General features: G+C 55.5%; 1 protein-coding gene across 2 annotated transcripts in view; it reads right to left on the reverse strand.

Annotated features, from left to right (window-relative positions):
• Nucleotides 1–14,214, reverse strand: part of TLN1 (talin 1) — a 33,478-nt gene that overhangs the window by 4,840 nt on the left and 14,424 nt on the right. For both annotated transcript variants that reach the window (XM_080820111.1, XM_080820110.1), the window contains 31 exons: nucleotides 13,700–13,867; nucleotides 13,225–13,519; nucleotides 12,480–12,646; nucleotides 11,585–11,713; nucleotides 11,287–11,403; nucleotides 11,076–11,189; nucleotides 10,750–10,884; nucleotides 10,252–10,380; nucleotides 9,756–9,858; nucleotides 9,437–9,645; nucleotides 8,963–9,082; nucleotides 8,549–8,746; nucleotides 8,201–8,340; nucleotides 7,916–8,009; nucleotides 7,722–7,811; nucleotides 7,486–7,608; nucleotides 6,011–6,154; nucleotides 5,390–5,551; nucleotides 5,018–5,158; nucleotides 4,743–4,924; nucleotides 4,414–4,546; nucleotides 4,106–4,207; nucleotides 3,847–4,017; nucleotides 3,602–3,751; nucleotides 3,393–3,494; nucleotides 2,973–3,092; nucleotides 2,085–2,231; nucleotides 1,748–1,914; nucleotides 1,454–1,637; nucleotides 1,234–1,359; nucleotides 1,017–1,133 (listed from right to left, as the gene is read on the reverse strand). In XM_080820111.1, coding sequence (XP_080676237.1) covers nucleotides 1,017–1,133; nucleotides 1,234–1,359; nucleotides 1,454–1,637; nucleotides 1,748–1,914; nucleotides 2,085–2,231; nucleotides 2,973–3,092; nucleotides 3,393–3,494; nucleotides 3,602–3,751; nucleotides 3,847–4,017; nucleotides 4,106–4,207; nucleotides 4,414–4,546; nucleotides 4,743–4,924; nucleotides 5,018–5,158; nucleotides 5,390–5,551; nucleotides 6,011–6,154; nucleotides 7,486–7,608; nucleotides 7,722–7,811; nucleotides 7,916–8,009; nucleotides 8,201–8,340; nucleotides 8,549–8,746; nucleotides 8,963–9,082; nucleotides 9,437–9,645; nucleotides 9,756–9,858; nucleotides 10,252–10,380; nucleotides 10,750–10,884; nucleotides 11,076–11,189; nucleotides 11,287–11,403; nucleotides 11,585–11,713; nucleotides 12,480–12,646; nucleotides 13,225–13,519; nucleotides 13,700–13,867 — 4,479 coding nt within the window. The remainder of the gene's footprint in view (nucleotides 1–1,016; nucleotides 1,134–1,233; nucleotides 1,360–1,453; nucleotides 1,638–1,747; nucleotides 1,915–2,084; nucleotides 2,232–2,972; nucleotides 3,093–3,392; nucleotides 3,495–3,601; nucleotides 3,752–3,846; nucleotides 4,018–4,105; nucleotides 4,208–4,413; nucleotides 4,547–4,742; nucleotides 4,925–5,017; nucleotides 5,159–5,389; nucleotides 5,552–6,010; nucleotides 6,155–7,485; nucleotides 7,609–7,721; nucleotides 7,812–7,915; nucleotides 8,010–8,200; nucleotides 8,341–8,548; nucleotides 8,747–8,962; nucleotides 9,083–9,436; nucleotides 9,646–9,755; nucleotides 9,859–10,251; nucleotides 10,381–10,749; nucleotides 10,885–11,075; nucleotides 11,190–11,286; nucleotides 11,404–11,584; nucleotides 11,714–12,479; nucleotides 12,647–13,224; nucleotides 13,520–13,699; nucleotides 13,868–14,214) is intronic.

Raw genomic sequence — 14,214 nt, forward strand, 5'->3', positions numbered from 1 at the left:
TGAGCAATGAGAGAAAAACGACCATTACAGCTATATTCCTGCCTTTAGGATCTGAGTTATTAAAATGTGCCACTGACCGAGAAGGGAAAGATGAGGAAATGATCAGGTTTGGGAGGCAGAAAGTTAAGAGTTTCAGTTTGGGCATCGCCAAGGACCGTATCAGAAAGGTGAATTCAGAAATGAGCGAGATGCGAATGGCAGTGACCGAAGGCCAGCAGAGTCCCAGGCAGAAAACCCGCAGCAGTCACAATGAGGGAGAGTGGGTGAGGATCCCAACCACGGTGCCCACGGGGAGACAGGAAAGGAGGGCTCTGGGAGGACAAGCAATGGCCCAGATCGGGGAACGAGACCAGGAAGTCGCAGGTGACTGAGGGGACTCTGCATAGCTGGAGGCGGCTACCACTGTAAGAGGAAGTGGCTTGCTGGCCAGAAGTGGGGAGGCCTGGCATTCGGTGGTCCATCAAACAAGCAGCAGACAACTAAACTCAGAACTAAAGCCAACTTGCTAGAGAACGCCCATGGAAGTGGTTAAACTTGCCAAAGTAGAAGACAGAGATAGCAGGCGATCTGCACCAGTTTGGGCCAGCCTTGGTGCGTGCTAGGCCGAAGGTGGCTGGCTGATGCCACGGAAGACGTGCTGGAGAAGCGAGACAAAAGCCGCTGTCAGGAGGCCCGAGGAAGAGAAAATTCCAGAGAGGCTTGTTCACCAAGTCAGATGATTTCGAAATGTCTGAAGAAGATGAAGACCAAGAAGAGGCCACTGAACATGGCAGCCCGGAGGACCCAGGTGGCAGGGAAAGTGGGAGGGTGGGAGAAGGCGGGTGTCAAATGCTAACAACTGAGAAGTAGGCGAGGAGGGGACAGACACCAGCGCAGCTCACTTAAGAAGTGTGGCAGTGTGCAAGGAGAATGAGTGTGACTGTTTACATGTCTTTGGAAATATGTGAAATACAGATTCACAGTGTGTCACGATCCCTCTCAGATCCAAGTCCCTGGTGCCCCGGACCCTCGCTCACCGCCAGCTCCTGCCGTATGTGTTCTGTGGTTGCCTCCAGGGCCCGTGTGCCTTTGGTGGCCTCATCTTCCACGGCTTTCACGGTCTTGAGCAGCGACGTCACATTGGTCACCATCACCTGCGGGCATCCGAGGTGTTGGACAGGGGTAATGTTAAGGAACTGGAGGTGGCACAGCCAGCCGCCCCCACTCCTGATGTTGCGCTCCTTCCCCTCCAACCTTGGCCGAGTTCTTGAGCTGCCACACAGCAGGGTCGTCCCCAACTTTGCCTGCTGCAGCCTTTGTTGCACTGATGAGGTCTCCCAGGGCTTTGGCCACATCTTTCACTGCGTTGATCAGCACCACCTGCACGAGAGAGCAGAGGCTCTGGTCTGTGGGAGGGAACAGGGGAACAGGTGGTGAATGGGTCTGGCCAGAAGTAGGGGTGCCAGGTGGATACCTGTGTCTCAGGGTCCTCGGCTCCCAGGCTGGCTGCGCCCAGCTTGACCACGTCGGCAAGGCGGGTGATGGTGGCCACGGAGGACTGGGCAGCCTGTGCTAACTTCTCCTGGCTCCCAGCCGCGTTCTGCACCAGGACCTTGGTGTCTTCTACCAACACCTTTGCAGTCTTCAGAATGCCCTCCCTGAGGGAGGGCCCGGCTCAGTCAGCCCTTCACAGACCTCCCCTAGCTCCTCCAGCCTCTTCTGGCCCCACACCCCTCCCTGCCTCTGGGAGGCCCAGTTCCCTCCTCACCGGTGGTCAGCGAAAGTCTCGGCTCCCTCACGATTGAGGGTGCCAGCGGTAGCGAACATGATGGTGGTGTCGAGGTCAGCGATGATGCCGGACACTGCGCTGGCAGCTGTGATGCAGGCCTGTGTGCCCCGATTCCCGGCCTGGAGCGCAGCCAGCACGTGGGAGACCTGGGGGAGAAAAGGAACGTGGTGACTCCGGTCAGTGCCTTATGGAAGGGGAAGGTCATTGGTGCTGGGGAGATGGGATGGAGGAGGGGGCTGGGAAGATAGGAAGAGGATGGGAAGGGTCGCAGGGTTGGGGAGCCAGGGCCCCAGTCCACAGTGATGAGCTCAGTCACCTTCTCGGAGACTCTTCGGGCACACTCTATGAGCTCCTTCTTGGTGTAGGCGTCGCTGGGGCTGCACTGCAGGGCGCCTGCCTTGGTAACCAGAGCGGCACAGCCGTGCCCCAGCTCCTGCACACGGTGCTTGATGTGGGCACCTATCTGCGGGCGGATGGGAAAGGGAGAGGGGCTTTACAAAAAGCACTCAGGGACCTCCATTGTGCTTGGAGGAGTCACGAAGGACCTAACAGAACATGCATCGTAGACTAAAAGGGCGGTGAGAAAAAGTGCCCAGCACACAGATTTCCTGTTTCATATCCTTCAGGCAGGAGGTCACCTCCTACACATGGAAAATAATAGCATGTAGGCACCAACTGGTGAGGATTATGTTAAGCACAGTGAGGAGGTGGGGAAGAAGCACTTTATGCTAGGGTATTTGAATCAGAGGGCCACGGATTACAATTTGGCCTGGATGTGGAGGGGTATGAGGCTGGAGATTAGGTGTGGTAGTAAGATCCAATTACTTGCTTTCTTGGAAAGCCGGGAGCTTAGGGAAGGAAGAACTTCATGGGCCTGCAACAGGGAAGAACTAAGAAGAGATTACAGACCTGCAGAATAGCAGAGAAGCAGCCACAGTCCCAGAGGGATGTTGGCAGACCAGGAAATCTCTGGATTGTCGGCTGTCTCCTCTATCCCTGTGACTTTGATCCTGTCCCTACACGATCCCTGATCACTCTTTAGCAGAGTGGCCCTGAGGGGACGTTCCCCTTTCTTAAAGGTGGCTAGACAGAATAAGGGTGGGATGGCCCCAAAGGCTGACCTGATGGGGACAAGGGGCCTGCCACTGGGATTTTCTACGAGGGGCAGGGGGCAGGCCTTCACGGCAGCTGCCCCCATGTTTACCTCTTCATTCTCAGCAGCCACAGCTGCAGGCTTGGCCTGGGAGGCCAGGCGGCCATAGTCACTGGTCAGCTGGTTAGCAAGAGGGCCAAGCTCTTCAGGGCTGGTGTTTGACTTGGTTACCTGGTGACAACAGAAGAAGTAAAGTTATGCCTACACTAAGCTCCCCGGGGGTAGCCTTGTTATATTCTCCCAAACTCACCATCTCTCTCTTTTTTTTTTAAAAAGATTTATTTATTTATTTATTTATTTATTTGACAGACAGAGATCACAAGTAGGCAGAGAGGCAGGCAGAGGAGGAAGCAGGCTCCCCGCTGAGCAGAGAGCCCGACGTGGGGCTCGATCCCAGGACCCTGGGACCATGACCTGAGCCGAAGACAGAGGCTTTAACCCAGTGAGCCACCCAGGCGTCCCCAAACTCACCATCTCTTGAACGGTGACAGCAATGGCCTTGGCTGTCCGCACCATAGTTGTCTGGTAATCCACAAAAGAACCTTCTGGTTCACCCATTGGTCCTTCGTCTAGCTGAGGGGTCGGATTAGGGAAGGAGAAAGATTATCAGGGTCTCTGACACTGAGCTCAGGGGCCCTGGCTCAGGGGCCTTCTGACCATAGGCACCGCAGGACTCTAACCTGATTGATGGCCTGGGTGATGGAGTCCACCATGCCGCCAACCACCCCAGCAGCGCTGGCTGCCTCATTGAGGGTTGTCGTCAGGTCCTCTACAGCCTCTGTCATCATCTGCACAGCCTCCTCCAGGGCCTCCTGGGTGTGAGCCGCTTGCTGCGGGGGCAAAGCGAGTGAGCAGAGGGGGGCTGTGGTGTTCCTGCTTCTCTGACCTCTTCCTAGTAGCAGCCCCTCCCTCCCACTCTTGGTACCTTGGGGTTCCCGCCAGCCTCTTTGGCCGTGTATAGCAACTGCAAGGCTGACTCGGCCAAGGTTTTAGTCTGGTCCAGGAGCGCCATCTGCTGCGGGTGGCTCAGGGTCTTGGAGGCAGCACCCACCGCAGCCAGGGTGAGCGGCTCAAAGTATTGGGCCATCTGGGACACCTGAGGCGAGGGGTTTGAGTGGAGGTCAGCTGCGCCAGGAACACTTGCTTGCCCTGCCCTGGAACTCCCCACTTGTCTCTCCGGGTACCTTGTGTCCCAGCTGGGAGGCTTCAGCCCGTGCAGCACTGGCCAGCGGCTCGATAAGGTGGGAGATCTCCTGCACTGCAGTGAGCATCTGAGTGTGCAAGGCCTGGGAGAGAAGCGAATTTGAGCTCTGACTGCGACCTGGAACAGGGCCTGCTACTTCCTTCCATACTGAACTCACTCACTCCCCTGGGCATGTTCCTCCCGTACCCTTGACGTCTCTGTGAGGTGCACTCCCGGATTCCCCCATCTTTCTCCAGTCTGCCATCTCTTCCCAGAGGCAAGCTTTCGTATAACCCATTTCCCCCTTACCTCTTGAGAGATTCCCTCCCGGGGAGCAAGCTGTTGGCTGACTGCAGCGAGGGAAGCCTGGTCTAGGTCCCGCAGACAGCTGTTCAGAGCTGCAATGGCTGTCTCGCACTCCAGCTGCCCTGGAGCCTTGTCCCTGTGGACACATCATAGGCTCCCACACCAAGAACAGTCCTTGAAAACAAGGCTAGTCTAGCTTTCCCCATATCCCCCAAATCTTAGACAACAGATCTCCTCCAACACTATCCCATCTAATTGCACTCCCCACCCTCCCCACCGTTCCGCTACTGTGTATGTTCCTGAGTCACGTTGGTTCTCTACCCTTGCAATACCTCATGCTTGTAATGAGCTTCTTGATGGAGTCTGAGACGGTCCGGGAGTGGCCAGCCAGCACTGACCAGCGTGGGGGGTCCCGGGGATTGACTGCGAGTGCCCGGGCTGTCTGGATTAGGCCCCCGGCACTCTCCAACATTGTCTTGGCAGAGATCACAATGGGCTCCATGGCAGCCCGGCCCTGGGGAGAGAGGAGGCAGGGAGGGGAGTCTCAAGACTCCTGCAAAAATGAGGGGGCAGCCAGCCCATCGGTTCTCCCTTCACACCACCTCACCTCAGGGCTGATCTGGGCAGGGATGCTGGAGAACTCAGGGTTGGATGCAAAGGCACTCAGATTGTCCACGGCCTCCAACAGAGGGGCTGTTGCTGCTCGGCACTGGGCACGGTTCTCTTCTGTGAAAGCTCCGTCAAGCGCCTGGAAGTAGGAGTGACAGGCCCTCAGGACTGACTGCAGGCAAAGGAGGCGAAGCCCAGCTCTCCTGGGCTGGGGGCGTGGGGAGAGGCTGGGGATGACCAGTATGGACACGAAAGGGCTTGGGCTCAGGCAGATGGGCTGTGGCCAAAGGCCTCAGGGACTGATGCAAGGACTAGGAGACAGGAGATGGGACAGGTCAGAGGGAGGCTGGGAATTTCAAAAACTGACAACCTTGATAGTCTTGACAAGATTGGCTGTGCTGTTGGCCACCTCCTTGGCCGACTGTACGAACTGGCGCTTGGCAGTAGGATTGGCGGTTCGAGCAGAGGCCAGGCGGCAGCTGTTACACAATGCAGAGGTGTGCTTGGCCACGATGGTGGCGGCGGAGAGCACCTGTGGAGACAAGACACGTGGCAGAGCCACCCTGAGGGTAGAAGGGAAGCCTACACACCTAGACGGGAGCCTATTGAGGGCTGGGGGAGGGAGAGCGAGACCTCTGGAAGTCTAATTAGGAAAGACGGAGTCACCTGAGAAGTGAAGATTTGGGAGACAGAGATACCCAAAGATGAACAGGGTGTCGGAAGGGGGAGATGGAAGACAGACACGCTGATGGAGAAGCTGCAGGAGGGTAAGGAAGAGAGTGAACTCAAACAGCTACAGAGAAGTTCTGAACTTAGCAATAACTAAGAGTGACAAGAAACATGACAGGAAAAGACAGTTACCCCCAGAGAAGCTGTGTGTGGAAGGTCGGAGATGCACCCGCAACATCTCCCACAACTCTCTTGGGCCAGTCCATCCTGGCCGGGCATCAGTTTCTCAGTCTTGCCCATAGTACCTGCTCCCTTAAGTTACCTGGGCCTGCGTACAGCCAGGCTCCCCCAGACTCTGACAGGCCATCTGGATTGCCTGGTTTGCACGGGCGAACTGCGTGGGCTCCACCAGTCCTTGCTGCCCAGCTTGGCTGTTGGGATCAGAGACCCCCACCAGATATGCAGCCTGGAGAGAGAGAGGGGTGAGGGTGGGGTGAGGAAGAAAGACTGTCTCTCAGTAGACAGCCTAGTGACAGTGGGGACAAAGGAGAGTAGGGGTAAGTTTGGTAGACAGGGTCCTATGTGAGTGGTGGTATATTAACAAATAATAGTAATACTACAAAAAAGGAAAAAACCTCTCCTGCTTTGTTAAATGTGTTTGAACATTTCAGAAGGTTAAAAGAGTAAAAAAGAAAAAAAAGGAAAACCACGTGGTAAGGGTTTTGTTTTGTGTTTTTTTAAAGATTCTTCTCATGTATTTGGCAGAGAGAAAAAGACAGAGAGGAACATAAACAGAGGTAGAGGGAGAGGGAGAAGCAGGCCTTGATCCCAGGACCCTGGGATCATGACCCGACCCGAAGGCAGATGCCCAATGACTGAACCACCCAGGTGCCCCATGTGGTAAGGATTTCATTAGACTTCTATGTAGATGTGTATCTGGGGGACCATAAGGTAAAAAATACTGCTTGCTTAAGTAGAAGTCAAAAAGGTTTGAAAACCACCCTGGCATGCACACACATGTGGCACACACACAAAGCCCCTTTGCAAGAGTTCAAAACCTGTGCAGGTTGTTAGGGTCGCTGTATTTTTAACACCTCCAGCTTCAGGGATTTGGAGAGAGGGAAAGGATGGGTATAATGGCTGCCAATGATTTTTTATGATTAGAAGACCATCAGAAGGTTTGATTTATACTTCAACATGTGGTCACTCTGCTTGTTCCTCTTTATGCTTTTCCAGAAGTAAGTCACACCATATAGAATAAGCCACCCAACAGAACAGGGCAAAGGGAGGTGATGGAGACTGGGGGAGCAGGCCGGAAGGTTTTCAGGAAAACAGGCTGAGATGAACTCTCGAGCCGGTCTGCCTTAAGGGTTCATGTACTAAAAGCAAAATACTCACAGCTAACAGGTTATTTTATATTTCATAACTGTATAAAAAGGAAAAGCTAAGTGGCGACTCAATTAACTGGAAATGTAGTCTCTGGTACTAGAGACTGTGAAAAAGGACGTGCATATGCTAATCAGCATATACCAAGAAAGCCATGGTTGGACAAGGGCCCATGACCGGAGAGTGTCATCATAGCCCAAGGTACCAGGAGTCCAGGGGGGACAGTGAACAGTACTATTGGTACTCTATGGTTGCTGACAAACATCTCCACTGAGGAGGGGAAGAAACTCAGTTTCCACAGAGCTGGTTTTGCATACATCACTTCTTGGTTATCTACAGGAGCGTCAAGCTGTTGAGGAGGTGGGGGAGGGAAAGCAGGGGACCGTTCAGGGACCGTCGCAGGGGAATAACCTGTGCGGCTGCCTCGGTGAAGCCACAGAGGGCCTTGGAGGCTGTGGCGATGGCTTCCCCGAACTCTGGCAGGTTCCCGTTCTTGGCGTTTTGGGAGATGCCAGTCATGGCCTCACCCAGTACCTGAGGAACAGAGGCTATCAGAAGAGTCCGTCCCTATCCTCAGAGGGGCAGAGGAGCCCCGGTTCACCCCATCTTCCTGCCCCCCGCCCTCCTGCGCCCCTTACTGCATTTACCTTTGAGTTCTCCATCACACTGTCTAGGCAGCCAAAGTAGGACATGTCATTGATGGGCTGGACTGGGTTCTCTAGGAGTTCCCGGACAGTCTGTACAGGGGGAGGACAGAGTAGGACTCAAGACACCTCCTTCCCCGCCTAAACCCAGAATACCTTCCTCAACCTCCACACCACTCAGCCTGCCAAGTGCCCACCTCCAGTTCCCGCAGGGCATTGTCGCACTCTTTCTGGCCCGGCGCCTGCTGGGTGCACATGGTGATGAGCTGGTTGATGCTGTCGGTCACTGCCCTGGGAGGAACAGGAAGTGGAGTGGATGCATGCACAGGTCACCAGTTTTGGGTCCTCTATGCATGTGAAGTGTCTATTTCTCCTCTGTGTGTAACTACTCCTAAGCTGGGGCTTCTCATGAAATGTTCCCCCCGACCCCCCGCCCCAGTCTCTTCAACACTGCAGGGCTGGGCTTCCCAGCTCCTACTTACCGGGCAGCTGCAGCCAGCTGACTCTTGAGGTTGGGGGCAGCAGGGTCTGTGGACAGGGCCTTAGCAGCCAGAAGGAGTTTGCTTGAAGACATAGAGATGCCCTTCAAATTGGACACGACCTGGGCCCGGTCCTCCTGGCTCTGTTGAAGGCGAAAAGGTCAACACATTGTCCAGTCAGTCCTTTCTTATCTGTCTCTAAAGGGGCTCTTCTGTCCCAAATACTTCAAATGTTGCTAGAGACTAGGGAGGGGTCGGGGGAGGCGGGAAGGAGGCAGGCAGAGGTCAGGACTGAGCAGTCACACAGGCACCACTCGCCTAACCCAAGCCAGACCCTGTGCCTTTTCATACCGGAGCCTGTCCAGCCATCTCCACACCAGCTTCCAGGAAGGTGCTGAAGTCCTGCCCAAATCGACCCGAGGCTCGAGCCAGGTCCTGGGGGGTTCCCCGAGATGCCTGTACCAGTTCCGTGGCTGCCTGATTCAGCCCAGCAGCAGCCTCATTCAACCGGCTCTGAGCTTCTTGAAACGTTCCGGTGCTTGGGGGAAGCTGCAGGGTCAGAAAGTCAGAAAGTCAGAAGTGAGCATGGGGAACGATGCGAGGGAGTTTGGTCAAGGAGTGCTGGGAGGTGAGCACAGGTGGGCCTGGGAGTAACGAAAGAGGGTAAATCTGGGAAGTCAAGGTCAAGGAGAGGTCTAGAGGTGGAAGGAGAAGCTTGGGAGTTCTTCAGCTCCTACGTGCCCCCCACACCCTTGGTCTTCCTACCGAGTCACTCAGGAGTCGCTTGCTGGCATCTCCCACTGCTCGCAGGGCATTGTCCACATCTCGCTGGCCAGGCAGGCAGCTGACACAGCGGTTCAGGGCCTGGGTCACTGCTTTAGCCACCTGAGGTGGAAAAGGAGACAGGCGTTGTCAAAATGGAAACAATTTGGGAAAGCCCCTCCTCTACTCATGGGGACATGTCCTACTGCTTCCAAAAGTGAAGAGGAAAGGGGGTATGCAGCAGAAGGGGCTGAAGTTAAGGTGTCAAGTGATAGTGATCAAACTGTCTCGAACCCAGTGTTCAGTGAGGCCCCTGCCTCAGGCTGACTGAGACCCTCGTCCCAATACTGAGGGAAACGATGGAATCCAGACAGGAGTTGTCAAGAGCAGACCTGGGAAGGGGCCTATCAGTGTGGGTGAGACTCAGCTCCAGTCAGGCTGGGCCATGGGGTAAGTGGCCTCTTCCCCAGACCTGACCTGGGCAAGCCGCTGCTGGCTCTCAGGGTCCCCGGGATGGCCGGCTGCCTTTTTTGCTTCCTCGATGAGGCTGCTGGCCTTGTCCAGAACGTCGCTGGCGGTGTCAAGCACAATGGCCTGCACTGCAGGATCTGACGTCAGGGCAGCTACACCCCGAGCAGCCTGGGCCAGGGATCGCAGCCCACCTGCCACGTCCCGAGCTGCGATCCCTGGGCAGATGAAGGGAAAAGGTGCCTTTACTGCCAGGCCTCGATCCCCATGGCTTCCTTGGTTAGCGCCATCCCTCCTTCAGCTCCTGTTCCCCTGCCCCTCCACATACCTGCATAATTCTCATTGCCCTGGGCGACCTCCCCCAGCAGCTGGGCAATGGCAGAGCTCACAGCTTTGGTGCTGTTACCCAGGTCCTGGGCACATTTCTCCATCTAGGGATGAGGTGGGAGACTCAGAGGCAGAAAGAACTGGGAAATGGGACCTTGAGAAGCTAGTTCGGATCAGCTGGCAGTTTAAATGAAGGTTTTGGGCAGCTCTGGAGTGCAGGTGGGAAAGAAAACCTCAGCGTTTAATTAAGAATGAGGGTTGTTTTTTTTTTTTTAAATAAGATTTTATTTATTTATTTGACAGAGAAAGAGTGAGAGTGAGAGAGAGAGCGTACACAAGCAGGGGGTACAGCAGGCAGAGGGAGAAGCAGCTTCCCACTGAGCAAGGAGCCCGATGTAGGGCTCGATCCCAGGACCTTTGGATCATGACCTGAGCTGAAGACAGACGCTTAACTGACTGAGCCACCCAGGCACCCAAGAAGTATTAAGAATACTTACAGTCTCTCCAGGTAAGGGTTTAAGCTTGCCATCTCGAGCTGCTGCCTTCACTTCCTGCAGGTCTCTCTCTAGATTCTGTACCACACTTAGGGCAGAATCCATTTCCAAAGGTCCACACGCTTCCTGAGCCTACAATGATAAGGGGTTTTGGATACAGGAGGTACTGCTGTGTCTCAGTGATGCCCCAGGTTACACAATTACCTGTTTTAGGTGGTTCTGCAGACTCCCCATCATCCCAGAACTCCAGCCTCATTTTCTTTCTTTTTTTCTTTTTTTTAAGATTTACTTATTTGAGAAAGAGAGCATACATATGGGCATGCACATATAGCAGGGAGGGAGAGAGGGAGAGAGAAACTTAAGCTGAGCGTGGAGCCTGATGTGGGGCCTGATCTCATGAGCCTGAGATCATGATCTGAGCCGAAATCAAGAGTCAGATGCTTAACTGACTGTGCCCTCGGCGCCCCTCCCCTCACTTTCCAAAGCCGCCAGCTCCCATACCTTCTGGGCAGCGGTGCGAAGTTCCGCCAAAGCAGTACCAAGATTTTTAGCACACTGACTCAGCTGCATGGCCGAAGCCTGGTCCTGGATTGTTGGCACTGATGCCTTCGCAGCAGCCACCATCTTCCCACCTGGCTGTTGGGAAACAGGTGGGCAGATGAATGTACCATCTGCTTGGATACATGGACTGATGCTGGTGAGGGCATGGGGACTGCTGTGGCTCCATCCGGGAAGGAGCTTATTGATGGAGCTTTAAACTGTAGGCGATCTCGGGGGCTCAGAGGGTGGGAAGGGTCTTGTCTGAGACATGGGAGAGGGTGCCTTGCCTGCAGAAAGCTCTGGCTTGCAGCAATGAGGGCCAGCTGAGCACTGGGACTGTCAGGCTGAGCCTGGCTCCCTCGGACGCCCTGCACCAGCAGTGGAATTTGTTCTGCCACAGCCTGTGGGGGAAAACATCATGAGAGCCGCCTTGCCACAGACCGGGGAGGGGAAAGTCCCTCCTCCCACACCTCCTCACCTCCTCCCACTGAGTCTCACCTTGCAGCTCTGCACCAGCAGTGGCTGGGGGCCGGCAGAGGCCTTGGGGGTGGAGCCTGCGTGCTGGGCTGCCGCGATGGTCTGTGTGGCTGAGGCCGCAGCCTGCTTGGCTGCGTGCTGTGAGGACAGAGCATTAGGACAAGGCCCAGGCAATGCCCTACTCAGCCTCTGGTCCACCCTGGCTGTGCTAGCCCATGAGGAGATGCTGCTCGAGACTCTCTCTGTACGTCCCTCCCTCCCGGCGTCATTCCTCCCATGGCGCCCACACCCTTGCTCCACGTTCCCCTCCCAGCCTCACCTCCAGGCGCTGCACCAGCTTCTTCTTGATGGCGTTCTGAGCAGCCGCATTGGTCGCCATGCGCAGCCCCTCGGCCGCCTCCCGCAGCCGCTGCTGCTGCTCCTCACTGTCAGGGTGGGCGGCTGCTCCCTGAGAGAAGCAGAAAGACAGTCCTCACTCAGTGTCCCTGTGCACCCCAAATAAGCTCTGCTCGGACCCCTCCAGACTCAAACATTTTCCTCAAGTCATTTCTAACTCTCCACGCTAAAGGTAACCGCAGCTGGGATGAGCTGCCTCGGGCAGGCAAGAGGGAGGTGTAGGGGGGCCCTGGATTCACTTTGGACCCTCTTTAGGTGGAACTATTGCTTCTGTCCCTCTTGGGGGAAGGAGCCATGTGTCTTTCCCTACTCCCCACAAGATGCCACTAGCAAATGGGGGTGAGGAGGGCTCTCTGGGATGGGGGGGCAAAGTTTAGAGCTGGGATCTCAAAAACCGCATCAGGGGACCTGGTTACTCCTGCGAGCTGAAGAATGCCACAGCCCAGGGAGTGTGAGAGCTTCTTGGCTTCTTCCTGACAGTCTTCTGCACCCTGCGTCTGTGTACCCCTGCCTTGCTGAGGACTGAATGCTTCTGTGCATTTCCAGGAGACACCAGGAAGCAGGTAGCAAAGTAGGGGAAAGTAAGGACAGCAGACTTTGGACTTGGGGGAAGAAAAACGGGCAGCGGAATGCTGGCTCGAAGCCTGGGCCGCCATCCACTGGATGCCTGGGACGCATTTACTTCTTGAGCGCTTCTCTTTGTTCTCATGTATTCCCTGCTTTTCCTGGGTCTCTCCCATCAGGAAAGGGTGACCCCTCTGGACCTTTCTACTTCCTTTCAGGTCTCAGTCTGGGATTGTGCACAGAAGGCTTTGTACCTTGGCAGCCTCCACCATCTTGGCCGTGGCGTCAGCCAGGATCTTAGCGGCGCTTAATAGCTTTCGGGAATTCTCCAGGTCGCTCTCCCCCTCAGCGTCGGCCTTGATGGCATTGACCAGGTCAGAGGTGGCTTGGGCTAGGATGCGGGCCTGTCGTACCATCTCACCTGAGAGGACAGGACACAGTCAGGTAAGGAAGCCAGAGACACTCCGAGGGTGCCAGGGGTGGGGGGAAAGGGCGCAGACAAGGTAGACCGTGCCCTTGAGAAGAGTTAAAGAAAAAAAAAAAAAAAAAAAGAGAAGAGTTAAAGAGAAGTGATTCCCCTGGAGTTAATGTTTAGGATCTTGGAGAGGGAGATTTCCTGGTGGGCTTTCATGGGAAGGAAGATGGTCTATAATGGCTATTTTCAGCAAATAGTCTTGAGAAGATAAGATAGTTCTTGCGAAGGCTTTTAGGGGTGAGCGGGCAGGGTGGAGTGGGGAAGGCTATCTCTTAATAATGCCACCTTCCAACTTCCAGCTGTGTTTGTATACATTTCTGCGTATTTTCTAAAGGCACCAAAGAAGGCAGAACAGGGATCATATTCCTGCTTTACAGAGGAGAAACTGAAGGCTTCAGAGATACTGAACACCTAGCCTACTGTGCTGAGTCCTTAGGGGGAGGTAGCGGGTCTGCAAGGCAATGTCCACTGGGCTCAAGGAGCCTCATAGGGGTTTGTGGTCTCCCCGGGAGTGGCGTCCTTACCAGCATCACCCATGGAACTGAAGATGTTCTCGGTGACGGTGAGGATGGTGTCAGTGGCCTGGTCGTAACGGCCAGCAGGCCCGGCCCCCGTGGCGTGGGCCTTCACGTGCTGCAGCAGCTCATTCAGGGCCTGGGTGACAGCGGTGGCCGCTGCTCCTACCCCCCGCAGCAGCTGCCCATCCTCTGTGGCTGCCTGCGAGGCGGACACACAGCCCTCCACGGCTTTGGCCACCAGGCGTCCGGCCTCCACCAGCTGCTCCTGGCAGACGGGTGAGCTGATCGTAGGCGCCACCACCTGCCGGCAAACCGCACGTGAGAGACGAAGGCCGTGGAAAGGAGTCGAGAGGTGGGGTGTTTGTGGTGTGTGCGGCAGTCACTGGGAGAGGTAAGGAGGAGCCGAAGAGGTGAAGCGAGAGGCTCTGGTGTGCGGCACCATCACCCCGCAGCACAGGCTAGCGCCACCTGTGGGGCTCACCTTGGTACAGGCCACCAGCTGAGAGGTGGACAAGGCACACTGTGTTGCTGCAGCAATGACCTGGGTCTGGAGCCCGGAGTCCTCTGTCCGCTGGGCTACACTCTTGGCCTTGAGGACCAAGGCAGCTGCGGCACTTGCCACGGCCTTGGCTAGCTGCATTAGTACATCCTGTGAGGAAACAGCTGTCAGCAGGGCTTGAGATCGGGCTTGGGATCCAGGGACCCTTCTCAGAGGCATAAGCTGTTTCATTATTCCCACTGACTCCAATCATAGGACAGTATATGCAGAAGCAACCACAAGATACCCCAAGCCCCTGCCTCGAGCACCCAGTAGAACAGAACCCCCACCAAGGAACAAACCTACACCGGGAGAAACAGAGCCTACACCAAAGGGAGAAATGCATGAGGCGGATACACTCGGATGGTGATGGGGAGGGAAGGGCAGTGGTGTTACAGTGGGATGGAGAGAGGTACCCCTTGGGGTCCCTCCCACCCCCAGCTTCTTTCCTTCATTTC

Source organism: Martes martes (genome assembly GCF_963455335.1).
Source record: "Martes martes genome assembly, chromosome: 12".
Taxonomy (NCBI): Eukaryota; Metazoa; Chordata; class Mammalia; order Carnivora; family Mustelidae; genus Martes; species Martes martes.